At 45.4% G+C, this 27,242-nt stretch overlaps 1 protein-coding gene across 2 annotated transcripts; it reads right to left on the minus strand.

Annotated features, from left to right (window-relative positions):
* ATP6V0D2 (ATPase H+ transporting V0 subunit d2) lies at window positions 1-26,400 on the minus strand. 2 transcript variants are annotated; one of them, XR_014790077.1, is made up of 9 exons: window positions 26,148-26,400; window positions 21,391-21,562; window positions 19,990-20,168; window positions 17,807-17,886; window positions 11,247-11,324; window positions 5,677-5,853; window positions 4,294-4,371; window positions 2,330-3,054; window positions 16-1,114 (listed from the first exon to the last, which is right to left on the minus strand). XR_014790077.1 is itself a non-coding variant. In XM_084849201.1 (8 exons), exons 1-8 carry the CDS (start codon window positions 26,275-26,277, stop codon window positions 2,893-2,895), a joined length of 1,056 nt encoding a protein of 351 aa, XP_084705327.1. In that variant the 5' UTR covers window positions 26,278-26,400; the 3' UTR covers window positions 1-2,892. The 2 variants fall into 2 exon arrangements, 1 of the variants encoding a protein (XP_084705327.1); XM_084849201.1 differs by having other exon boundaries at window positions 1-3,054.
* Window positions 26,401-27,242: the final 842 nt, after the last annotated feature.

Genomic DNA, 27,242 nt, shown 5'->3' on the forward strand with positions numbered 1-27,242 from the left:
GCATTCATAGCATAGGCCAGGAGATAAATTTTACTTTATTAAGCAAGATAGCAAGGAAGTTAAAAAAAAAACAAAAAACATGGGTATGCACACATGCATTGCAAACACAAACAGAGACACTTGAGTATTCTCTGTTTTTAAAAGTTTTAACTGTGGTCATTTTGTATTTTGAACTTTTATATTGTAAACTGTTTCAAGATATCTTTTTTGATATAGTCAAGCTGTCTGTAAATTGATTAAATAAGGGTGCAATCCTATCTGGATGCCAGTCAGCCTCTGAACTTCGAGGCTGATGGGCATCCTAGGCAGAGCGGAAGGAGTGCGGAGGCAATCCCTGCCTCTGCGCTTCTCCTGCTCTGCATTTTTTGGTAGACGGACATTCTTGCCATCTAGCTAGGGCTCTGTGGAGTGGGAGGGAAGGAGGCTGGGGAGAGCTTGTATCCCTGCTTCTCCAGTACCCTCCCTGCTCACAGAATCGCCCCCTTTCCCTCCTCTTTGAGGTCACCCTTGTGACCTTGGAGAGACAGCTGGTGTGGTTCTCTCTGTGCCGGCTGCCAGGGGGAAGGGGTGGGGAGCTCGGACACCTAGGGCTATGGTCAGAGCGCTGTCTCTGACCTCAGGTCCGGGAATCTGACCTATCCTATGGCCTCCCAGACCCTGTCTAGGGGCCATGGGGTGGCTCTCTAAATTATACATCCATACACACACACACACACACACACACACACACAGATAAGCAATTCTTTAAAAGCCTTACATCTCATCTTCTTGCATTTCATGTAAGCTGAATGACAGCAAATGGATTTTCAGTGCCTTTCAGGAAAATAATTATATCTATCACCTATTTATTTATTTATTTATTTAACCACACCTCTCTCCAAAATAGTCCTAAGGGAGTTCTATCTCCTGTTATTTCAACGTATTTTTAAGCACAAGTACTTGCTAGTAGCAGAGCTGCTTTTGCTCTTTTAATTTCTTGTTGGCCTTTATGATTCATAAGTATGGTATTATAGGAGTCTTGATATTTAACTCAAACCTTGTCTGTGATCTGTGAGAAATATTATTTAATGAAATGCGAAAGGAGTGTTTTTTTCTTTCTCTACAGTTCACATTTCTAAGGGCCAAACTAGAGGTGATGTTAAATGTGTCTTTGCATTTAACCTGCAGCTTTGTTTTGTTTTTAAAATATTCAAATAGCATCAGCTGGTGTGCGTGTATGTGTGGGGGGGTGTCAGATAATTATCAGGAAGGCAGCAGGTAGAGAGGGGAAATTTAACCTTTTCTTCCCCTGCTGTGGTCCTAAGGAAAACCCCTCCTATGTAGCTGCTATTTGCATTGGGAAGAAGTCCCCCATTGCAGTTCGGATAATTATCAAACACCCCCCCCCCAACTAACACTATTGGATTAAAAAAAATCAACTAGCAAGTTAAATGCAAGTTGCATTTAATATCATGTCTAGTTTGGCCCTTAGGATACACATTTCTTCTCTTCAGTTGCTACTTATCAGTCCATTTATCAATGCAAGCCAGTCATAAATGTAACCATATTTCTAGGTAGAAATGCTTCTTCTGACAGCACATAGCAAAACTCTGAATGAATCCGCTAGGACAGATTTCCAATATCCCACCTAGTGCAAGTGACACGTACATACTTGCCGTGATCCAACAATGCATGTCGACACATAAATCACCTTTCTGGATCTGCTTCTTTGTCTAGAGAGGAAAGTTGCAGAGGAGAAAAGACCCCACATCCAGCAGAGGGTGTGTGTGTGAGAGATTGGGGTTCACGTCCCCAAACAGACGATTCTTGGTTCTCATCACCTGATCACCTACTTATAGGGAGAGCATTAAATCCAAGCATCCCTTCCTTTTACAACAAGCAATCAATACTGCTTGGGGTGACATCAGGATAATCTATTGCAGGGTGGGTTGGTAGAAGGAAGAGATTCTTGCCAGTATCTAAGCAAAACGGTCTCTGGATTGGTGCAGTTTTCTGCACAAGACACCAAATAAATCAAGAATTATTATTATGGGCCAGTTAGGCACACAGTACATATATGAAAGCATACTACAAACTGAAGTATTCTATCAAATATTATCTCTCTGTGATTTCACTTTTGATTTATAGTTGCATTGTGCTGTATATAAAGCCAGTTTAAACATTAGGGCCACCACAGGTTGGCTGCTTAAAATTGGCCCACAGAACAGATGTTACCACATGGTGAGCTCTTTTCTTGCAGGCAATCACTTTGGGGATATCAGGAGTTCCATAATGCTATCTCAAAGAGGGTGGCCACTTATTCATTACCAAAAAAGAAGAAATGTGTCACCGAAAAAGAGGACAAACGATTTGCATCAAATGTGCATATGTTGATGTATATAAGCAAATTTTGAAATATCAACTACAATTTAAATAGAAAGACAATATATCACACCCCAGTGGGGAAGAAGGTGACCAGCTGGCCTGTGTACCTGCTCAGTCTGCTGTCCAGGTGCTAACAGTGGATGGACAACTCCAAGGCCCCTGCTTGTTCGCTCTGTGGTTCTTTAACTTAATACTAAATTTGGAATGGACAGCCCTTCAAGCAGAGAACTGTCTTCTGACAGCCCAACAAACTGCAAAAGTGGACACCTGACCACCCTAATCAGAAACCTTTATTTTCTGAGCATTTGCTTTAGTTTGTGACTGAAAATTGCCAAATTCATGGAGTGAGCTGCTTCACATGAACAGCAGATCATATATAAACAGCCATAAGGATAAAGTCTAAAATGGTCCATTCTTGGTGGCCATACTGTATAAATTGACCCCTTTTTTGTAATATGATGAGGAATTTAGTAAAGTCCCAGCATATTAAATAGATGCTCCCGTTAATATGCACCATTAACATCTTGTTCAGAAAATAGGGATATAATTGTTAATTTTTGTTCTGTGCCTCTGGGAGATGCATTCAGCAATCCATACAACATTTCTGCTTTCTTGTTCCTTCAGCTTTACATAGGCATAGAAGACCCCAAAATGAAACTGGTTGTTGAATGCCAGCACATTCATTCTGACCTAAAGAAAAAATATGCAAAAAGAAAATGTATTTCATTAGAGGAAGGAAAAAAGATAACCAGTTAATTGTACACTATGTCTTCCATTCCCCAAGATTCTAAAGTGCTTTACAAATGGCAGCATCAGTAAATGAAGCATGGCTTTTGTGTTCTCACTAACAGCTGGGCTGAAGTAGAGCTATATCTGGGTTTTTGTGGCAACACTTTTTAATAGGCCACAGGGATATTAAAGAAGAGGATACAAGAAGAAATAAATGCTTCTCTAATGGATGAGGCTGTGGACGGTCCTATAAGTTGCTCAGAGCGACACTGAATGGCATTTGACAATTTTTTTCTTTATGCCCACACCTACATGCTTTATGGGCATTCTTTCATTGAGAAGACTGAGCTAGTTTGTCCAGAAGATTATAGCCTTTTCAGCATTTTGTGGCCTCATAATGCTGTAGGAAGTAGGAATGGAGAATGTTGGACTAGGAAAGGGGAAATCTGGGTTCTAGTCCCCACTTGGCCGAGAAGCTCATTCAGCGACTTTGAGCCATTCACTGACTCTCAGGCTAACCTACCTCACAGGGCTGCTGTGAGGATAAACTGGAGAGGAGCAGAATCATGTACACTTGGGTTCCTTGAAAGAAAGGTGGAATATAAATATAACTACTACTACTACTATTACTACTACTACTATTATTATTAAATACATAAATAAAGTTGGTTTTTCTCAGCTTCTCATTTTTCCAATCTTAAATTCAGTTTGCTCCAAACTGACATTTTTTTAAAGTTTGCATGAATATTTATATGCATTTCGTGTGTGCATTCTCCTAATTTTACCAAATGTACACCTTTTTGCAAGCAATTTTCCTAATACAATGCATTTTGACTGTTATTTTCACTAATATATAATTTTTGTGTGTGCACTTTGCCCTAATATATGCATTTCTGTATGCAATGTTTGATTGGAGAACTCCATTGCAAAATTCGGAGAAGTACAAATTTCAAAGGATAGCTGAGTTTCAGTTCATGTATTGGTTCAAAAGTGCAAAAGTAGGCACGTTTGTATTTAAAATGTGAACCAAACAAATTTCTCCCTCATCCCTAGTAGTAAGGTATTGGCTCTTTATTCAGAGTGAACAGTTAGACCTCTGAACGCCCATCACTACCTGGCTGTCACAATTGACTCTGAATAAGTTGAAGGGAAATGAGCTTAATGAAGACAAGGCTTCAATACGGAGAAAGAACATCTTACCTCATGTTCAAAAAAAGCATCTTCTAATGTTTTATCACCTGTACCACCTCCTACTACTTCAAAGCAAGCTTTGTATTCCTGAAAGTACAAAGTACAAGCAACCACCAATGGTTTTATTGAGCTTACACTGTTTATTTTTGTCTATAATTAGCCTTTTTTGTGAATACATTCTTTAGATGTGCAACTCTACCCTGTATGGCTGATGAGCTCCAAGGAGTCTTTTATTTCCCATCCCCTCACTAATACACTTTCTCAGAGTGTCTTTAGAAGGGCCACAGCTCAGTGACAGAGCACATGCTTTGCATGTAGAACACCCATCCCCAACATGGTGCCCTCCAGATGTGCTGGACTACAACTCCCATCATTCCCAGGCTGGGAATGATGGGAGTTGCAGTCCAATGCATCTGGAGGGCACCATGTTGGGGACAGATGATATAGAAGGTCCCAGGTTCAGGTCTCTGTATCTTTAGGAATATGGTCTGACTTGATATATGACAGGTATGTGTGTGTGTTCATAAACTACTTTTACAAGGTAATATCGCCATGAGGTGACACTGCCTTATAATTTTTCAAGGATTGTTCATGCACATCAGTTCACCCATACACAGTGGAACAGAGATACAGCCACATGAAATTCATTTGTTGAAAACTAACATTGGATTTCCTGTGGCTGTATCTTTATTTAAAAGCATAAGTAACCAGAGGATTATAGAAAATGTAGCCTCATGATCATATCATGCTCCCCAGAGAATACTAATTCATTTTTCTGGGGTGTCCCTACACAAAGTTTTCTCAAATATTGGCCAGTTAAGCCCATAACTCAACTTGACCCAATTATAACTGCTAAACGTTTGGCTGAGTTTGTTGGCAGTGAGGGGTGTGTGGGCCCTCTCCTTTAAATCCCCAACAGTAGGAGCCCAACAAAGCTGCTTACAAAAAGGGGATTCAGGAGCACACTCCCATTTGGCATGAGGCCTGGCAAAGATAACACGTATTGGGCAAAACTGCACAACAAGGGAGAATCAAGATGGTGGCACAGGGTTTCAGTCAATGGGCCCCTTAATAAGTCTGGGCTATGGCAATGGCCTGACGTTGCTTAACTTTGTCAACAACCAGGTTATAATTGGTGGGTGGTCAGCCTGTTGGGAGAGTGTGACTTCTCTATCTCAATCAATCAAGAGCCACACAAAACTGGACAGTATGGGGACAATGGCTCCTCTCTTGGCAACTGCCCCATTCACTTCCTTTAGTGAGGCACTTTTTGCTTCATTTCGTTTCGAATCCAGCTGAACAAATGCCTAATGTTCTTTCTTTGGCAATATGTGTCATGGAATGTTATAGACACAGTATGCTTTTGTTAGGAACGGTTCTGTATTTACATACAGCATAGTACTCCGCCACGCCCTTCACTTGCTCATAATCCTCTGCGTTGGCCAGCATATCTAAGCCTTCTGGATAGAGTTTCCCACACGTTGGATACAGCTTCTGTCTGTCTTCTTTACTTAGTTCAGTGCCAAATGAATTAATGGTGATAATGAAGGCACGCCTGTCCGCTTCAAACTTAATAAAACAAACAAATTACAGTTTTCAATCTTTTTTTTAAAAAAATCATTTGTAGATGTGTACTATTATGTTTAGTATTAAAAATCTGACTGAAATTCTCTATGGCAACTCACATAGAAAGCAGCTGCAAGATTTTATATCCTACGTTGTTTGCTTGTTTTTAACAGCGTAAAGGTTAAGCAAACACCTTTTCAACCCAGTTGGAAAGTCCTATTTCCTACTGATTTCCTACTAATGAAAGATAGATCAAAATGGCTTCGAAAGAGTGTGAAAACAACATTTACACTGGGCAGTAGTTGGCAATGTTTTTGGAAAATGAAACATGTCAAGCCCAGGGTATGAAATAATGCCTCACTGTTGTGTACAGCACAAATGAGCCATCCTTCGTGCATGATTTAGGTGCAATCCTATACCCATGAGACTTACTTTAGAGAAGACATGTATAGGATTGCACTATTCATTTTACTTTGGGTTTCCTGTGCCACAAAACAGAAAACCCTAACCTGGCACTCTCCAGATGTGTTGGCCTGCAATTCCCATCATTCCTACGCCACTGGTGACACCCCTGCTGTAGACTGCTAGCACTTCTTAACATTTGCAACTGGGCCTCAACTCAAGGCTTAGTCTCCCTATTATTTCTTAACGTGTATTTATTGATTTAATTTTTTTTATACCATCAGATGAGCCACAATAACATGAAAACAAATTTAAATGGTATAAAAATATAGCAAAACAAAGCAGTCATACAATAAAATCAGCAATTAAATGACAATTAAGATAGGTTAAGATGCAGGACTTTAAAAGCCTGGGAGAACAGGTTTTTCCTGATGCCAGAAGAGTAACGGAGTAAGCACCAGCTGAGCCTCCTTTCAGAGGGAGTTCCAGGGGTGGGGCACCACCACCAAAAAGGCCGTTCCCCCAGTCAGTATGCACTTTGGGCTCCTTCACACTGAGCTTTTATTTTGCGATTGAGATTGCTCCTTCACGGAAGTTTGCAGGCTCTTTACATGACACTGTGATCGTTCAAGGCATCTCCTGCACTAAATGCCCTTTGTTCCGTTTTTAAATAGATCACAGGTAATGAGCTATCAAATGACCCCTTTGTGTTCCACTTGAGTTTCCTCCGTGAAAAGAGTAAAAGGGGCAAGAAGAGGAGCAAGATAAGTGAAAGATAATGGAAGACTCAGATACGGGGAGTAGGAAGGGGATGGGGGTGGGGAAAAAGGAAGCATGTGAAAAAGGAAGTCGTCGTGATCCTGCATTTAAAACAGAAGCAGAAAGCCCAGTTTTAAATGTAGGATTTTAGGCTGGTGTAGAGATGTCCTTTATCTAAGGTGGTCATGCATGCATCACCAAAGGGGTGGGTAGCCTGCCTGATAGGCGGAAGCAAGGGGGCATGTGTCCACCTGATGGAGGCAGTGGGGGGAGTGTTGGGGGCCAGAACATACCGAAGCTGGGTGGCAGGCGCTGGCGGAGCACTAGGGCCACACCATGCCAGGTAAGGGGAACAAGGGAAAGATGTGTAGTATCTGTCCCCTGCTCTGGGCCTGTCCAGAGCCAAAGGATGGCTGGGGAAGGCATGACTCCATCTTCTGGCCTTCATTTGCTGCTCTGCAATGCCAGGTCTGTTACCCAGAAAACCTCCCTCATCCATGACATGATCCTGGATGGGGGTGCAGACCTGGCATGTATTACGGAGTCCTGGCTGGCCGAGGCCGCTGCTCCAACTCTTGCGGCCATGTGTCCAGCCGGATTTTCGTATGCACTGCAGCCGAGGGCTAGGGATTGGGGAGGGGGAGTGGCTGTTATCTATCAAGAATCCTTGGTCTTCACCAGACCCCCTCTCCAGGAGACCAAGGTTGCTGAGTGCATGTACTGGAGTTTGGGCCTCAAGGACAGTCTGGGGATTCTGCTCGTGTACTGTCCACCCCGCTGCACGACTGACTCCCTGGCCGAGGTGTTTGAGGTGGTCTCTGATGTGCGTGTGCAGTCCCCTGACTTATTAGTGTTGGGGGACTTCAGTGTATATTTGGGGCCGCCCTCACTTGGGACTTCATGGAGTCCATGGCTTCCTGGGAGCTTCACCATATTCCAACTGGGCCCACCCATGTAGCCGGTCATGCACTAGACCTTGTGTTTGTTTCTGAAGAAGCAGGCAGTGATCTGGAAGTCAGAGGTATATCCACCACCCCCTTGTCATGGTCAGATCACTATCTGGTGACGTTGGACTTCTCAGTCCCACAACCCCTCCGCAGCGGTGGAGGACCCATTGTATATTCAGGGTCTGCCCCAGGTGTCTTATGGATCCGAATGGATTCCTGAATGCACTTGGGGATTCTCTGGAGCATGCCAATGGCCATTCGGTGAGACCCTGGTGGGTGGGTGGAATGCTGTAATCACTGGGGCATTAGATCGGGTGGTTCCGAAACGCCCTCTCCCCCTGAACAGGGCTCGGACTGCACCATGGTTCAATCCGCAGTTACGAGCTCTGAAACAGGAGGTGAGACGGCTAGAGCGCCGGTGGTGGAAGTCTCGCTCCAAAGGCTATCAGACACGGGCTAGAGCTGTATCTTCACGTGGCGGTGAAGGCAGCAAAAAAGGAATATTATGCTGCCTCTATCGTGTCTGCAGAGTTCTGTCCCAGGAGGCTGTTCCAAGTGGTCCAGAGCCTGGTCGGTCCAGTTGCTCTGGAACCACTGGAGCATTCTAAGGCCTCCTGTGAGGCCTTGGCAATAAAACTGATCAGATTAGGAGTGTTATTCCACGCGCTGTGGATACAGTTAGTGAGCAGGAGACAGTCTGTGGCACACCAGTTTTGTGGGATAGGTTCCAGCTTCTTCCTTCTGATGAAGTGGACAAGGTGCTTTCATCTGTAAGGCTGACCACCTGCTAACTTGATCCTTGCCCATCTTGGCTCATTATGAGCTGCAGAGAGAGGCTGGGTGAGGGGATCAAGGTGGTGGTGAACACCTCCCTTGAGGAGGGAGTGATGCCATCAGCCCTTAAGGAGGCAGTGATAAGACCACTTTTAAAAAAGCCCTCCTTGGATCGTCAAGTTCTGAACAATTTTCGCCCAGTCTCAAATCTGCCATTTTTGCGCAAGGTATTTGAGTGAGTGGTGGTGATGCAGTTGAAGGCACACTTGGAAGAAGCCGATTATCTAGATGCATTTCAGTTGGGCTTCAGGCCTGGGCATGGGACAGAAACAGCCTTGGTCGCCTTGGTGGATGATATGAGGAGGGCTCTGGATAGGGGCAAATGCTCCTTCCTTGTTCTCCTCAACCTCTCAGCGGCTTTTGATACCGTTGACCACGGTATCCTCCTGGACCCCCTGGAGGGGTTGGGCATTGGAGACACTGTATTATGGTGGTTCTGGTCCTTGCTTTCCAGCAGGTACCAGAGGGTAGCACTGGGAGAGGAGGTTTTGGACCCGTGGCCACTTACTTGTGGGGTGCCACAGGATTCCATCCTCTCCCCAAAGATATTTAACATCTATGTGAAGCTGCTGGGGGCTATCATCAGGAGGTTTGGGGTGTGGTGTCATCAATATGTGGATGACATGTAGCTCTACCTCTCATTCAAATCTTCACCAAGGTTGGCCGTAGTATCCCTGTCCAAATGTCTGGAGACGGTGAGTGGCTGGATGGGGAGGAACAAGCTGAAGCTGAACCCTGACAAGACCGAGGTACTTCTGGTGGGAGACAAGAGGAGGTTGGGGGATGTTGACCTGGTGTTGAATGGGGTACGGCTACCCTTGAAAGACTAGGTCCGCAGCTTGGGGGTCATCTTAGACTCCCAGCTGTCCATGGGGGCTCAGGTGTCAGCTGTGAGCTGGACAGCGCTGTATCAATTCCATCTGATACAGCGGCTGCGCCCCTTCCTTCCCGACCATCTGCTCCCATCGGTAGTACATACCCTGGTCTCCTCTTGTTTAGACTACTGTAATGTGCTCTACATGGGGTTACCGTTGAAGACGGTTTGGAAGCTGCAGCTGGTACAGAACGCAGCAGCTCGCCTGATTAAAGGCAGCTGCCGGCGAGATCACATCAGTTCAGTGCTGAAGGAGCTGCACTGGCTACCAGTTATTTTCCGGGCCAAATTCAAGGTGTTGGTTTTGACCTTTAAAACCCTATACGGTTCCGGCCCAGCCTATCTCAACGAGCACCTCCAGCAACACCAGACAGGCCACTCAACAAGATCAGCCTCGGATGGCCTTTTCTCTGTCCCATCAGCCAGGACAGCTAGGCTGGTGAGGACGTGGGAGAGGGGCTTTTCTGTGGTGGCCCCCACTCTGTGGAACTCCCTCCCTAGGGAACTCCGCCATGCCCCCTGTTTAATGAGCTTCTGCCACACATTAAAAACATGGTTGTTCAGGCAGGCATTTGGGGTGGGCTAGGGTAATTTTAGAAATGTGATGTTTTTAATGTTGAATTTTATTGTATGATCTGCTTTTATTGTTGTACATCGCCCAGAGTGGCTGGGTGACCAGCCAGATGGGCGATTAATAAATGAAAGAAAGAACGAAAGAAGGAAGAGGACAAAAGAGGACACTGATTTGCATCATATTTCCAACAATGGGATCTTCCTGGCCCTCGATCGTGCAGCAAATTTATTGAAAGAGAGGCGGATTTTGACATTGCTACCAAAATGTTTGGACTACAAACTACATAATTCCATCACAATTCTATTTTGTTGTTGTTAATCTTGGAAGTAAATTTATTGTAATTGTATACTAAGGCCCCAGTCCTCAGCAAACTATATGCATGTAAATCTGTCCAAAAGATTACATGAATGGCGGATTCACCAAGTCTGTGTTGTTTCCCCCTCTTAACGAAAACAATGAAAGTGAGAACATGGTTCCTCAAAGCTTTTTTTTTTTTAAACACTCTTAGACTTAACCAGTAATAGAGAAAAAAAATACTCATGTGCAGCTTAATATCAACTAAAACATTTTTTTTCTGAATGTATCCTGTCTGTGTTTAGCAGCAGAGACGTCCTAGTAAAACAGCTGAATTTTAGCCAAAGCCATTGAAAAACATCTTAGGAAAAGAAAGTAAAATGCATAATTAACAGTTCTTGAACTGAATTTACCTATAATACTGTGGTAGGATAAGCACAACCAGCGCAGAATCCCCCAACCTGCGTGTTCAAGAAAGTTGTAGAGGACAGCTGGGTGGACCACTGAAGAGCTGTGAGGAGAGCAGTTACAACTGTCCTAGCCATGCAGCTGTTAAAGCCAATGGCCGCACTGGCTGAGGATTATGGAAGTTGCATTCCATCACATCTGGAGGGCACCAGGTTGGGGAAGGCTGGTTAAAAGCTCCACAGGCCACTTTCAAGGGATGCTTTTGGTAACTGGCTCTGATGCTCAGGGACTAAAATGTTCTTACCTCTAAAAGAGGACACATTATATCTGCTGTAGTGCCACCTTGTTTTTTGCAGAATGTATAGAATGCCTCGAGATAAGACTAAAGAATGGGACAGAAAAATGGAAAGTGATAGGTACATCTTCTTTGAAGTATCAGCAATAAATGTTAGCATGGTATTAACTCTGAGTTCATGAAAAATATGAATAACTTCATATTTGCTCATTGCAAGAGGAAAGCAAAGCTAATACATTGCTCCCCCCAAAACGCAATATAACCCATTTAGTTGTTTTTTTGTTTTGTTTTTTGCACAGGCCAAACTGAAACTGCTTCGGTCTGTGTCACTTAAGGCAAAGCCAGATGTGACTTTGGAGATGCATGGATAAATTTCCCAACAACCATTTCCTGTGTATGGAGGGGGTTTGTTTTGTTTTTGCTACAAGCATCCATGGGAGTCAGGGCCTGCAGGAGAAGCTGCCACCACTGGGGGAAGAGGTGTGCCTGCTGCTGCTGGGCCTGCTGTTGCCGCCATCAACACCAGGCCTTCCCTGCGGACCTCTGCCTGGCAGACTGCCAGTCCCTGCAGGACCAGGCCCCCAGGTACCGAGCCAGCTGTGCTGCTTCCACCTGCCCCTCCCTGGAGGGGCTACATAAGCTGGCTGGCTGAGGTGACCTGGGAGAGCCAGGGCCTGCAGGAGAAGCTGCCACCATTGGGGAAGATGGTGCCACCACCACTATCACTACTGTGGACTCCTGCCTGGCATTATTTTTAAGGGGATTTTTTAGTTGTTCTTGTTGTTGTTTGTTTTTTTAAATTTCTGAGGGATTCTGTTGTGTTTTTAGGGGTGGGTAGCTTGCCTGATAGGTGGGAGCGAGGGGGCATGTGTCCACCTGATGGAGGCAGTGGGGGGAGTGTTGGGGGCCAGAACATACTGAGGCTGGGCGGCAGGCACTGGCGGAGCGCTAGGGGCAGGCCATGCCAGGTAAGGGGAACAAGGGAGAGATGTGTAGGGATGTCAGAGAATTCCGTGACGGATCTTGGTGAGGACGAATGCCAGTGCATTCGGCCCCCCAAAATCCATCGTGGAACGGCCTGCCACCCCCCCACCCCCTGTGGATCCCCCCCTGGGACGAGACTTCCCTGGGGCGGATTTTTGGACGGCGGCGGCTCCAGCGGCGGCTTTGGCGGTGGCGGCAGCAGCGGCTGGTCTTCCGACTGACTGCCGCCATTTGCAGTCTGTGTTGTTGTTTCCCCCCCGCCCATAGACGTGATAGGCTATGTAAAGACTTACGTAGCGTATCATGTCTGGGTAAAAAAAAAAAAAACGTGTACGCAAATGGCGGTGGCTATGGCCACCGCCATTTGCGTTCCTTATTTTTCACCGTCTCAGTCTATGTAAATATTTACGTAGACTAAGACGAAAACAAGAAAGGGGAATGCAAATAGCACCCAGTATGCTATTTGCATTCCCCTTTCTTGTCTTCGTCTTAGTCTACGTAAATATTTACATAGACTAAGGCAGCGAAAAATAAGGAATGCAAATGGCGGAGGCCGTAGCTGCCGCCATTTGCATATGCATTTTATTTTTGTTTTTACCCAGAGCCCTCCGCGGCCAGAAATCCGGCTGTGGAAGGCCCTGGCCTGGGCCTGGCCGGCTGCTCCACGGAGCCGCCGCGGAGCACAGCCAGCCATCAAGGATTCCGGGGGGGAGGACCAGATCACCTCCCCCCCATCGAGGATTCCGGGGGGAGGGACGGAACGCCTCCCCCCACCCATGGACAGAATCCACGAAAAGGTAAGTGACTTTCGTACATCCCTAGAGATGTGTAGTGTCTGTCCCCTGCTCCGGGCCTGTCCAGAGCCAACGGATGGCTGGGGGAGGCATGACTCCATCTTCTGGCCTTCATTTGCTGCTCTGCAATGCCAGGGCTGTTACCCAGAAAACCTCCCTCATCCATGACATGATCCTGGATGGGGGTGCAGACCTGGCATGTATTATGGAGACCCGGCTGGCTGAGGCTGCTGCTCCAACTCTTGCGGCCATGTGTCCAGCCGGATTTTCATATGCACAGCAGCCGAGGGCTGGGGATTGGGGCGGGGGAGTGGCTGTTATCTACTGAGAGTCCTTGGTCTTCACCAGACCCCCCTCTCCGGGAGACCAAGGTTGCTGAGTTCATGTACTGTAGGTTGGGCCCGAAGGGCAGTCTGGGGATTCTGCTCATGTACCGTCCACCCTGCTGCATGACTGACTCCCTGGCAGAGGTGCTTGAGGTGGTCTCTGATGTGCATGTACAGTCCCCTAACTTATTGGTGTTGGGCGACTTCAACATACATTTAGAGGCCATCCTCACAGGAGCACCTCGGGACTTCATGGAGACCATGGCTTCCTGGGAGCTGCACCATATTCTAACTGGGCCCACCCATGTAGCCGGTCATGCACTAGACCTTGTATTTGGTTCTGGAGAAGCGGGGAGTGATCTGGAAGTCGGGGGTATATCCACCACCCCCTTGTCATGGTCAGATCACTATCTGGTAATGTTAGAGTTCTCGGTCCCACAACCCCTTCGCAGGGGTGGAGGACCCATTAAAATGGTCCAGCCCAGGCACCTTATAGATCCAAATGGATTCCTGAACGCACTTGGGGATTCCCTGGGGCATGCCAACAGCCACTCGGTCGAGACCCTGGTGGGTGGCTGGAATGCCTCAATCACTGGGGCATTAGATCGGCTGGCTGTGAAACGCCCTCTCCCCCTGAACAGGGCTCGGACTGCACCATGGTTCAATCCACAGTTACGAGCTCTGAAATAGGAGGTGAGATGGCTAGAGCGCTGGTGGCAGAAGTCTCGGTCCAAAGGCGATCAGACATGGGCTAGAGCTGTATCTTCAGCCTATCACGTGGCGGTGAAGGCAGCAAAAAGAGAATATTATGCTGCCTCTATTGCATCTGCAGAGGCTGTTCCAAGTGGTCCGGAGCCTGGTCGGTCCTGTGGCTCCGGAACCACTGGAGCATTCTAAGGCCTCCTGTGAGGCCTTGGCAAGGCACTTTGCAGATAAAATTGATCAGATTAGGAGTGTTACTCCATGCGCTGTGGATACAGTTAGTGAGCAGGAGGCGGCCTGTGGCAAACCAGTTTTGTGGGATCGGTTCCAGCTTCTTCCTTCTGATGAAGTGGACAAGGTGCTTTAATTTGTAAGGCTGACCACCTGCTTACTTGATCCTTGCCCATCTTGGCTCATTATGGGTAGGGATGTCAGAGAATTTCGCCACGAATCTCGGGGAGGCCGAATGCCAGCGCATTCAGCCCCCCGAAATTGGTGGCGAAAGGGTCTGCCCCCCCAGGACGGGACTTACCTTGTGCGAATGTCCCTGGCGGCGGTGGCTCCGGCGGTGGTTCGGCGGCTGCAGCAGCCGCCACCATTTCCAGTAAAAAAAAAAGAAAAACCAAAAAACGTGATAGGCTACATAAACATTTACGTAGCCTGTCACGGCTAGATTTTAAAAAAATACTGTGATAGGCTACGTAAATGTTTACGTAGCCTATCATGGCTGAGTGAAAAAACAAAACAAAAACCGCACATACGTAAATGGCGGCACCCATGGGCGCCGCCATTTGTGTTCCTTATTTTGGCATGTGTAGTCTACGTAAACATTTACGTAGACTACGGCGAAAATAAGGGGAACGCAAATAGCGTTCCCTTTATTTTCGCCGTAGTCTATGTAAATATTTACGTAGACTACACGTGCCAAAATAAGGAACGCAAATGGCGGTGCCCATGGGCGCCGCCATTTGCGTACGCACGGTTTTTTGGGTTTTTTTCACTCAGCCGTGATAGGCTATGTAAACATTTATGTAGCCTATCACGGCTGACTGCAGGGACGCAAACGGTGGCGGCTACGGCTGCCGCCATTTGCATCCCGGCCAGCAAGGATTCGTGGTGGGAGGGATGGGGCGCCTCCCCCCCCAGCCAGAATTTCAGGGGGAGGGATGGAGCGCCTCCCCCCCCGGCCAGAATTTCAAGGGGAAGGACGGAGCGCCTCCCCCCCACCGCGAATCAATTTTCGTGAAAGGTAAGGGACTTTCGTACATCCCTAATTATGGGCTGCAGAGAGAGACTGGGTGAGGGTATCAGAGCGGTGGTGAATGCCTCCCTTGAGGAGGGAGTGATGCCATCAGCCCTTAAGGAGGCAGTGATAAGACCGCTCTTAAAGAAGCCCTCCTTGGATCCCCAAGTTCTGAACAACTTTCACCCAGTCTCAAATCTGCCATTTTTGCGCAAGGTGATTAAGCAAGTGGTGGCGATGCAGTTGAAGGCACACTTGGAAGAAACTGATTATCTAGACCCATTTCAGTTGGGCTTGGGCATGGGACAGAAACAGCCTTGGTCACCTTGGTGGATGATATAAAGAGGGCTCTGGATAGGGGTGAATGCTCCTTCCTTGTTCTCCTCGACCTCTCCGCGGCTTTTGATACCATTGACCACAGTATCCTCCTGGACCCCCTGGAGGGGTTGGGCATTGGAGACACCATATTGCAGTGGTTCCGGTCCTTCCTCTCAGGCAGGTACCAGAGGGTAGCACTGGGAGAGGAGGTTTCGGACCCGTGGCCACTCACTTGTGGGGTGCCACAGGGTTCCATCCTCTCCCCGATGCTATTTAACATCTATATGAAGCTGCTGGGGGCTATCATCAGGAGGTTTGGGGTGCAGTGTCATCAATATGCGGATGACACGCAGCTCTACCTCTCATTCAAATCTTCACCAAGGTTGGCCGTAGAATCCCTGTCCAAATGTCTGGAGACGGTGAGTGGCTGGATGGGGAGGAATAAGCGGAAGCTGAACCTTGACAAGACCAAGGTACTTCTAGTGGGAGAGAAGAGGAGGCTGGGAGATGTTGACCTCGTGCTGAATGGGGTACAGCTACCCTTGAAAGACCAGGTCCACAGCCTGGGGGTCATTTTGGACTCCCAGCTGTCCATGGAGGCTCAGGTGTCAGCTGTGAGCCGGACAGCGATGTATCAACTCCATTTGATATGGCAGCTGTGCCACTTCCTTCCCGACCATCTGCTCCCATCGGTAGTACATGCCCTGGTCTCCTCTCATTTAGACTACTGTAATGCGCTCTACGTGGGGTTACCCTTGAAGACGGTTGGGAAACTGTACAGAACACAGCAGCTCGCCTGATTACAGGCAGCCACCGGCGAGATCACATCACTCCAGTGCTGAAGAAGTTGCACTGGTTACCAGTTGTTTTCCAGGCCAAATTCAAGGTGTTGGTTTTGACCTTTAAAACCCTATATGGTTCCGGCCCAGCCTATCTCAACGAGTGCCTCCAGTGACACCAGACAGGCCACTCAATAAGATCAGCCTCGGATGGCCTTTTCTCTGTCCCATCAGCCAGGACAGCTAGGCTGGTCGGGATGAGGGAGAGGGCCTTTCCTATGGTGGCCCCCACTCTGTGGAACTCCTTCTCTAGGGAACTCCATCATGCCCCCTCTTTAATGGGCTTCCACTGTGCATTAAAAATGTGGTTGTTCAGGCAGGCATTTGGGGTGGGTTAGGGTATTTTAGAAAACATTTTTATTGTAGAATTGTATTGTTTTAAACTGTTTTATTATATGCTGTACATCGCCCAGAGTGGCTGGGTGACAAATAAATAAATAAATGGGAGTGATCTGGACCAGGGCCATAGCATGAGGTAAGGGTGGTTTAACCTTCCCCTCCACACACACACACACATGAATCCCTCAGTGCAAATCTCCACCCCACCCCGGAGCTGCTATCAGCTGCTAGTCTTTTCTTTCCACACAAAAATTCCATTGAGGAGGAAAAGATGGAAGAGCTGCACAGATAAGACTGTTATGACACAATTGCCCTTGCCTCATTCACAGAATTTTACGGAGGATCCAGATGACAATGTCTTCCACTTGTAGCCCTCCTGTGTTTTCCTACTGCTTCCTCCATCTCTTTCCTTAATATGGGAAATCCATTAGGGGGGAAAAGATGGAATTGCTGCACAATGCCTTCTCAACTGGTAGCGCTAGAAGCCCTCTGTTTTGAAGCATCCAGTGTTATTTGATTGATAGTGCTAGAAGCCATCTATCTGGAACAAGCTTTTGTCTCACTGCATTCACTGGAACTTACTTGTGAGCAAACTTGCGCAGCAATTGCACAGAAAAGGGGACTTGTGGATCAGATGTTCGGTGTCCTACTATAGAGTGGCTGCTTGTGCATCTGACTACATGCGAAAGCTTTATTTCAGATGTGACAGAGAAGCAGGAATGTGCTCTTGCTATTCCTTCCATATCTCCCTTCCATCTGAACCTATCCACATTCTAAACATTGCATCTTGTTCTTAATCAGGGTGGCGTTGCATGTTACAGGTAGCACCAATAAGTGGAAACAATGTCTCTAGCACGTTTCTTTTTTGCCATTTCCTGTACCACGCAAGCTCACTTTTAGGGAACAGTGGGCACTATCCACATTTTATTAATATCAATGATAGATCTGCCATTTCTTTTAATGATTATAAATTGAACCTAAGCCGGTACTCTAATTTTCACAGCTGATTCCAGAGAGTGTTTACCTTGTACAGTTTGTTGCGCATGATTTCAATGTTCATTTCATCCAGGTCATTTTCAGATACACAGTCTTGAAAGAAATCAGCTGAAAGCAAACGTATTTAAATTATAAAGCCAAGTTGCAGAGATGGATGAGAAGCCCATGTATCCCTCCTTCCCTCCCTCCCTCCTCTCTCTTTTAATGGACTAAGGATTTCTACAGCACTAGAAAGAATGATACAGAAGGAAGGAGGCAAGGCTTATAAATAATCTTTAACATTCCTGATTTGTTGTATATACCATACAGCAAGGATGCTACTTTGAAGATAATGTGGTTGCTAATCCAAATCTCCACCAGGTGTCTGGTAGGAAATGCGAACATAAATTCCAATCTACTCTTTATGCGTAGAACAAAATAGACAGATGAGCTTTGAGAAGGTTTACCTAATCCCATATATGCCACATCCCCTCTGATATAGTTCTCTGCTTGTTTTACTGTAATTTTGATTCTAAATGCTGCTGATTGCTTTTAAAAGTGTTGCGGAGAAGTGAACTAGTGAACTAGTCCCCGAGAATACCTTGGCTCCTGTGAGTCAATGAATTCTTGTTTTGACAGATCCCTGAAGGTTTGCTGCATGGGAGAGCCAGCCCTCCCAGGAAACAGGGTGAGGTGCCCACATCAGGCAGCAGAGCCGTGAATTGCGTTGCTCCCTCCGCCATACACACTAAGAGATCCTACTGCTGACCCACTACTGGAGTGATGCTATTTTGGGGCACCAGAGCCATTGTGGGGAAATTGGAATGGTGGACACCAGCCACAGCTTCCTGGGCTCCAGCACTGAGAGGAGCACTTGGGCCAGGATGGCTGCAGCCAGCATTTTGGAAAGGTGTCAGAGTAGAAAGTGCTACACTATCCCTACACTACACTACACTACACTACACTACACTACAGAGAGCTTGCGCTATTAGCAACTGCCCAACAGTGCTGACCTCTGGTACTGGACCTGGGTAGGCTAGCCTGTGAATAAGCCAGGGCATTCTGAAATACCGGCTTGGATCAAGGAATGGACTGGGGAGGGGCTGTAGCTCAGTGGAAGAGCACATGCTTTGCATGTAGAAGATCCCATGTTCAGTCCCTGGCATCTCCACATCAAGTGAGGAAAGATTTCTGTCTGTCTGAAACCCTGAAGAGCCACTCTCATACAGTGTAGATCAGGGGCAGACAGACTTCAGGACTGCTTTTTCCTAAAACCCCAAGATCTACCAACTGGTGCAAACATATAGGATCAGGTAGGCAGGCATATGCTAAGAATTAAGGAACAGGGTGCTTCTGAGCACATGCTTACCCCAGGGATTTGTGACTGGTATGAGAACCAAGCTCACAAGTCCTTTCATAGAAAAATTCATTCCTGTTTTCTCCCAAGGGTTTCTTTTCAGCAATCTAATTTCAAGGGTGGAGGTGGGAAAGCTTTTGAGTTGGAAACCCTTGCTGATCTACTACAAATCACCCAGAGATCTACCAGTACATCCTGATCTGCTTTCTGCCCACTCCTGCTGTAGATAATACTAAGCTGGATTGACCAATGATCTGACTTGGTAGAAGGCAACTTCCTATGTTCCTCTGTCATGGACATTACACAAAGTTCTGATACTGAGGTTGCAAACATGTCCATTCTGTGACATGGAGCAGCACATTTTCACCATTGCTAGAGGTGGTGTAGGAATTTTCTCTACAGTTGTAACCAACAGGAAGGAAAAATTTAAAAAACCCGAAACATCAGAGGAAAAAACAACAACAAAAAACCACCTTCCCTTTCCATTCACTCCCACCCAACCTCACTTGGATTGTGCTGATATCCCTAAGATAATGTCTACTGTTTCTGGGATTCACTTAACATTTAGTCAATGTGAAATGCTACCAGCACTGTATTCATGCAGAGCAGGCGAGCAACACTCATGATCCACCCGACTGAATGCAACCTGCCAGCCATATATGGTGGCCCTTATTTTTTGCTGCCTGCCTGGCTGTGAACCAACAGGAGAGTTGTCAAGCATCAGGCAAGTCACAATACAGACGTGACTGGCTGTGTTCATTTTGAAGGGCCACATGGACTGCAGATCAAAGAAGGAGGTGGACGAACAGCAACAGGAAATGATCTTGTTCACGAGCACAAGTACACACACACACACACACACTTGGCAAACATACCTAATGGTGTGTCCACCAAGATTGCATTGAATAACTCTGCAGGGTTTGGAGCAATGCTGACAGCTTCCATTTGCTCAAAACTGCCCAAAGGATGGCACTTAAGAACCAGTTCGTCTATGGGTCGTTGACGCAGCGTGCCAGTAATGAGCAGAATCACATTGTCAATCATATAGCTGTACCTAGTGTGAGGAGACAACATCAGTAAAAAGATTCCCTTCTCTTCAGTAGAGAAATGCTTTTTTAAAGTTTTAGTTTTTTTAAGTTTATTTTATATCTGGTATTGTATTTTAAATTTTTGCACCGCCTCTGGCTTCTGTTTGGTTAATATTCTTACTTTTATATTTTAGTTTTAAACTTTGAAATTTATACTGCATTTTATTGGCTGTATGTTATTGTGTTGTGTTTTATGGTTTTAATTCTTGTGAACCGCCCAGAGAGCTTCAGCTATTGGGCGGTATAAAAATGTAATACATATACATACATACACACATACATACACACATACATAAGTCAAACAGCCAAGAATGTTTCACCAATGTGAATGTTAAATAAAATAGTTAGGGCTTTCCAGAGGAGCTTTGATTCTTCTCTTACCCCATGTCAGCTGCAGGTGGAATTCAAGAAAGGCTTAAACAGAACTACAGGGTAAGACAGGTTGCTGTGCGGTGCAGAGTTTAGCCACCCTTAATGTTTCCCACAATTCCTCAGAGCAATGCTAGGTCAGGGGCATCGTGGGAAATTAAAATAGTGGCTGGATCTAGCCACCATTTCTTGGCACTGCTCAGAGTGCCAGGCTAGAAAAAAAAATTAAGAGGACCCTCATCAGCAGTCACATGACTGTCTCAGCTTGTGGCAACACAGCTAGAAGTGAGCTTGGGCTAAATGAAACCACCGGCACCACATGCCAATTCTTCACATTGATTTTTTAACCAATATCTGAATACTGTGGATGAGTTTCAACCAGGGCTAGGCTAATCGCTGACAAATGGGCATGCTGGCTGGAGCTTATGGTACTTGTGGTCCAAAACATCTGCCTCCCCCTAATTTAAACTCGATATAAATTTTTTTTCCAGGGAAGTGTCACCAGGGAAAAAAAAAACCCTTGTAATTCTTCTATAATTATTTCTCATATATGTTTTCCTGTTAACTGAAATAGAGCTGCAATTACAGAAAAGGTACTTAATTTTCAGTAGAAGAAATCTATCATTGCAATTCTATTTCATCATTTAAGGGCATGTTTAAGAATGAGTAAGCATGAGTGGGTTACGAAGTTTATTTCTTCTGATACATTATACTTTTTTTAAGTGTACAGATATTCAATACTAAAAAGGTACTGATTTTACCTTCTTCTTTTTGTTGTTTACTAGAAATTTCATAATGTGAACAGCTAACTTTACTTACGTAATATAGTTTAGGAATGTGGAGAGTGGCTCAAAGGCATGGTTTCGAAAATATTGAAATTCTGTCAGTAGTTTGGTTTTTAGTTTGTCATCAATGGTAGAAACCGTTAGCGGACCAGTTTCGTTGGCCAAGAAGTTCCCATAATCTGTGGTTTGCAAGTGCAACTTCAGGTCTAAAAAAGAATTAAAAGAGGTAATAAAAACAGATTATTTTCTGCAAAGAAACAAAGGAGGGCACAATGCCATCTCATTTTCCCTTTTCATTTTTTTTTATTTTTTTTTTTACACTCAGTGGCCAAGTTCAGATATAATACAAAACCATGGTTTGTTTAGCTACAAACTGTGGTTTGTTTAGGACTGACAAACCAGGATCTAAACTGGGTAGGATTGCCAGTTTGTGAAGGGAATCTTTTTCTTTTGCTACAATTTCAATAGAAAATTCCCTGAGCAGCAGCAATTTCATAGAAGCTCTCACAGGATCATTTCAAGGAGAAAGCACGGGAAGCTAAGGCTGGTAAAAACTCTGTTTATTTGCAATTGCATAGGTTGGACAACTATTACAATAGCAACCCTGTAAGCAGATCTACTTCCAAAGCAGTCCAGGCCCCAGACATAACAGGCAGAGAGCTAACTGCAGTAAAGCCTACTTTACTGATGATGACTCACACAACCGGGGGCAATCTACATTACAACTTTAAACTAGTTTCAAACCTGTTTTTAGTGATTACAGCTACCAAATACAGGAATTCTGGGAATTGTAGCTCTAGGAAGAGGGGCCGCTTGGGCAGGGGACAGGGGTCTCTAGCAAAGAATTCTCAGTACCCTCATGAAACTGCAGGATCCCTTTAGATAAACCAGTTTGAAACCAGTCTAAAGTTGTAATGTAGATTGGCTCCAGATCATGTAATAAGTGCATTGGGTACATTGTCAGCACCAGCTAGGAAAAGCTACAGATAAAGCTTTCTTATTATATAAAATTTATAGCATAAATGCAAAGCACACCAGTGGATGCAAGCTTATCAACTAACTTAAGTTTGAAAATGTAATGTATTTGTTTTAAATGCCTATCTGATCCCATCCTAACAGCTAGTGTAGGCAATGATGATTTGAAAAGACATTACAATACAACCAGTAGAATAACCAGTACTTATAGTTAATAGATGTTTGTTTATTTCTTATATTTATATCCACTTTTCCTCCAAGGAGCTTAACATGGTATACTTGGTGCTCCCCCATTTTGATTTTCACAACAATCCTGTGAGGTAGTTAAGACTGAGAAGTAGTGACTGTCCCAAGGTCACCCAATGAGCTTCATGGCCTAGTGAGGACTTGAACCTAGGTCTTCCGAATCCTAGGCTGAAACATTGCCACTCAGTTCCTGACATTCCATCCCATTCTGCTGACATTCAGTCACGCTCTAGTGTGACCAAGAAACAGAACCCAGGGGAAGGCTATGCTAATAGAGGCTGCCTCGATTCTGAATGGCTGACATAACTGTAGCATGGAACAGATTTAGTCCCAACCCCCCAGGGAGACCAATTTGTTTTCTTCCCCATATGGGGAAAAAGCAAAGCAAAGAATTGCACTGGGGGACACTGTTCCAGAGGCAGCAAAACCTGCCATCCAGTGATGAAACTGAGTGGCCTGTTCTTCTCTGGCAAGGATTCCAAAGGGGGATGCAATGTGGCCTTCCATAGACACATATGCATGATGAATCGTCAATGATAGGGATTTTACCAATCACTTGATAAAAACCCACTTCAGTTAACTATGTGAATGGGGTGATCTCCTGACAATTTCTACCAGGAAATGTACAGTTACTTACATTTCTGTGCAAGCTTTGGAAATGGAAATTTGGCCAAGAGGAAAAGATAGATAAGAGTATCAGATACTAAAGCGTCTCTGCATACCAAGCTCCATTTAGAAGTCACGCACAAGGACACAGGCTTTGAGCTTTGGATCATTTGCATGCTTTTGAAGCTTCCGTGCTCTGTGTTTAAGTCCACACCAACCTGTGCCTACTTGTGTAGCCTCTGCCATTTCTGCTTTAGGCTGAAGCCTGCCAGTATAAACTAACAAAGGATTGCATGTTAAACAAAGTGCTGCAGAATTAAAAACAAGGCTCTGTTGGTAAAACATTGTACAGCTTATATCCTTAACAAGCAGCCAAGGGATGGGAGTCAAATAACCAGAGACATCCAGCATTCCTCTGCCTCATTTCTCTTTTTCACATTAAAAAGATGCATATGTGGAACTCTTGTGACATGATGACTAGGAGGTGATTCACACTTTAGCTTGTCCCTATGAATTCAAAGAAATCCATGTGCACAGAGTAACCTGTGATGACCTCCAAACATGTATATTTTACTCTAATATGCATGAGCACATCAGAAACTGAATGTAGTGAGTAGAATGTTGAACATGGACTGTGTAGAATGCACATAAGAACATCAGAAGAGCCCTGCTGGATCAGACCAAGGGTCTATCTAGTCCAGCATTCTGTTCACATAGTGGCCAACCAGCTGTTGATGGGAAACCCACAAGCAGGACATGAGTGCAACAGCACCCTCCAGCAACTGGTGTACATAGGCATACTGCCTCTGATACTAGAGGCAGTACATAGCCATCAGAACTAGTAGCCATTGAAAGCCTTCTCATCCAGGAACTTGTCTAAAGCCATCCAAATTGGTGGCCATCACTACATCTTGTGGTAACTATGCACTGTGTGACCCAGGTTAAAACTTAAAATACCCACTCAGCCACAAAACTCACTGGGAAACTTGTGTCAGTCGCTATCTTTCATCCTAACCTACCCCACAAGGTTGCTGAAGGTGCGTAGGACCCCTTCACATGGCTACCAAGTGACTGGGGACATGACTAGTGGGAAAGACCCCACCCCACCCTGCTCAGCACATCGGAGGTGTCTGTTGGAACATGCCTAACACTACATGGGTATGATGTCTTACTACTCAAGTGAATGCTGACTCCTAAGACTTCATGTGGTCAAAATCTCTTGCATGCACTGTATCTCATGGGTATGATCACATGGAGGATATAGTTCCTCCCTCCAAGACAAGGGTGCATTTATATAGAGCTAGCCACCTTCAGGGCCATTTTTTGGTAGAAAGATGGGGTACAAATCAAATACATACATACATACATACATACATTTATTTATTTCTGCAACCATGGCTTCCCTTTTAAAGCTACTACATTTGTGAGAACTGCTACTCCCAATTGGATTGCTCTGTCTTTATCTATGGACTCAGTTATGTATTATATTCTACACTAGCTATCCCCAACCTGGCACCCTCCAGGTGTGTTAGACTACAACTCCCATCACCAAACCATCAGCTCCCTGCTGGCTGGGGATGATGGGAGTCATAATCCAACACATCTGGTGGCCACCAGGCTGGGGAAGGCTGTTCTATCCTCTAACATGGCCTTGGGAAGTGTTGCGTGCAGCATACATGCTAATTTTACTGTGCGACGAGAGCCCAACAATATGAACACTGCATAGAACCATAGGTAGCAGAACAAAAGGGCCCAAAGAACTTCATCGTTACCCACCCCATGCTTCTTTTGAGCATTGGAGGAAACACTTGCACTGTTGGGAGGTATACCAGGACATGGGTGCCATAGCTGGATCACGGGGAAAGCTAAGGGCAATCAAAGCGCATAGCAGGGAAAGAGTCTCCCTCTCTCATAACACTAGAACCCAAGGTCATCTGCTGAAGCTGACTGGTGGGAGATTCAGGACAGACAAAAGGAAGTGCTTCTTCACACAGCACATAGTTAAACTATGGAACTCACTACCACAAGCTGTAGTGATGGCCACCAATTTGGTTGGCTTTAAAAGGGGATTGGACACATTCATGGAGAAGAAGGCTATCAATGGCTACTAGTCTTGATAGCTATATGCTACCTCTAGTATCAGAGTATGCCTATGTACATCAGCTGGGCCCTTCTTTTGGGACACAGGATTATATCCTAAGCTATGTTGCAGATCAGCCTTCCCCACCCTGGTGCCCTGCCAAATTTCAACCTAATGTCAGTGCTATGCCCGCCCAAGCCATCCATGGATTAGAGATCTAGGCTACTAGGTTTTAACCTTCTCTATGATAATGGCAAAATAGATGTTTGAGGTAAATCCAGTTCTACTTTTCACCTGATTGTACAAGTAGGCTGCAGCTTCAAACGTTCTGTAGTCCAGCCCAAAATAGCAACAACAGAACCATTGCCTATATTTCAGTCTACAATGTCATTAAGAGGAATTCTTGGGTGTAAGAAACTAGTCTGGTTGACTTCAAGCAATAGCTTGATGTGGCTTTGAATTGTGCTACTGGAATGATAGAACACTGGGCTACCAGTTTGATACCAGTTCTATGAACACCCAGGATTTTTTTTTATACCTATTGATATACCAGCAATATACATTCTCATCATCACTTGAATTGCAAAGTAGAGGCACAGCTCTGACCAAAACCACAGCATATTTGAAAGAGCTTAGCAACCATTTTCTTGACGGATTTCTGCCTTCATTCCAGTTGAATTCCAATTGTGTCTTTGAAGGACAATCTCAGCTTTTTTTCTGTACATCTCAGTAACATTTCAAAAATTCTCTTTCATCAAAGCTCAGTTAATCAAATGTCAAGATCAGGATACTGCTTCCCCCCGCCCTGGGGGGAAGCAGAGCTACACAGACAATAATAATACCAACAAATGTCACAAACAAAGTTTCAGTTCAGCCCAGCTTACCTTCCAGTGTTTCACACTGTGCTAAGTTGACATAGTCAGAAGTCAACAAGATTCCACCTTTAAAGCCTCGGACCAGCCCCTCTAGGTAACCATGATCCACATTGAAATAAAATTCTGAGTAGCCTGGCATAGTGGAAAAGGTGGTTTGATGCCTCCCGACGCCTAGAAAGTACTGTGTCTTGTGTTTGTCTTCAGGAGATGATAGCAAGCAGGCACTAGATCTGGTTGGGCTTTAAATGAATCGTTTCTTCCTGCTTCACTGTTTCCAGTTACAACAGAACTGTGTTTTGCATAGTGCTTACACAACATAAGCTCATCAGACAGACACAAATCTAAACCTTTCCTATTAGAAATGAAGGCTGCACTGGGTGTAAGAGGGACAGAGGAAGGATATTATATGTTTATAAAGTGTGGTTTGGATTTGACTGGACAACATCTCCTTGACAGATTGAATAATACATGCTCTTTGAAAATATGATGAAATTATCCCTTAATTGTATTCCAAAAAAAGCTCTGAACTGCACAGAGCTACAGCCAACTTCAGATCAACAGATACAGTGTATTGTTGATAAGGTGTATTGTTATATGCAGACATCAAGGGTAGGCATGGTCGGTAGCGATGGGTGACACACACCCCCCACTCGAAGTCCAGTCCAGCGGGGGGTCCACCACAGGGAAATCTGGGCTGCTTGGGCTCACCAGATTTCCCCAGACCCCTGTGCGTACCCACCAGATTTCTCAGAAAACCTTTCCAGTTTTGAAATGGCAAGGTTGGCTGCCATTCACAGACCCTGGGAAAATTTTGGCTGTAAATTGTGTATTTTACACCATTTGCGACTGTAAAGCACTTACATCTACATAAATTGCAGCCGTAAAAGCGCCTGTATGGCTGCAACTTAGGTAGATGTAAGTGCTTTATGGCCACAAATGGTGTATAATATGCAATTTACAGCCGTGATTTTCCCAAGGCCTGTGAATGGCAGCTGCCATTTGTGGAACTTTTCATTTTAAAACCTGGAAGACATCCCGTGTGGAGGCCGGAGGGTGAGGACGTAAGGGGAGCATGTCTGGTGAGGATTCCGCAGCTTGGATTCT

The sequence above is a fragment of the Heloderma suspectum genome, chromosome 4 (assembly GCF_057233095.1).
Source record: "Heloderma suspectum isolate Gila_16-S chromosome 4, 16-S_ref, whole genome shotgun sequence".
NCBI classification, from domain to species: Eukaryota; Metazoa; Chordata; class Lepidosauria; order Squamata; family Helodermatidae; genus Heloderma; species Heloderma suspectum.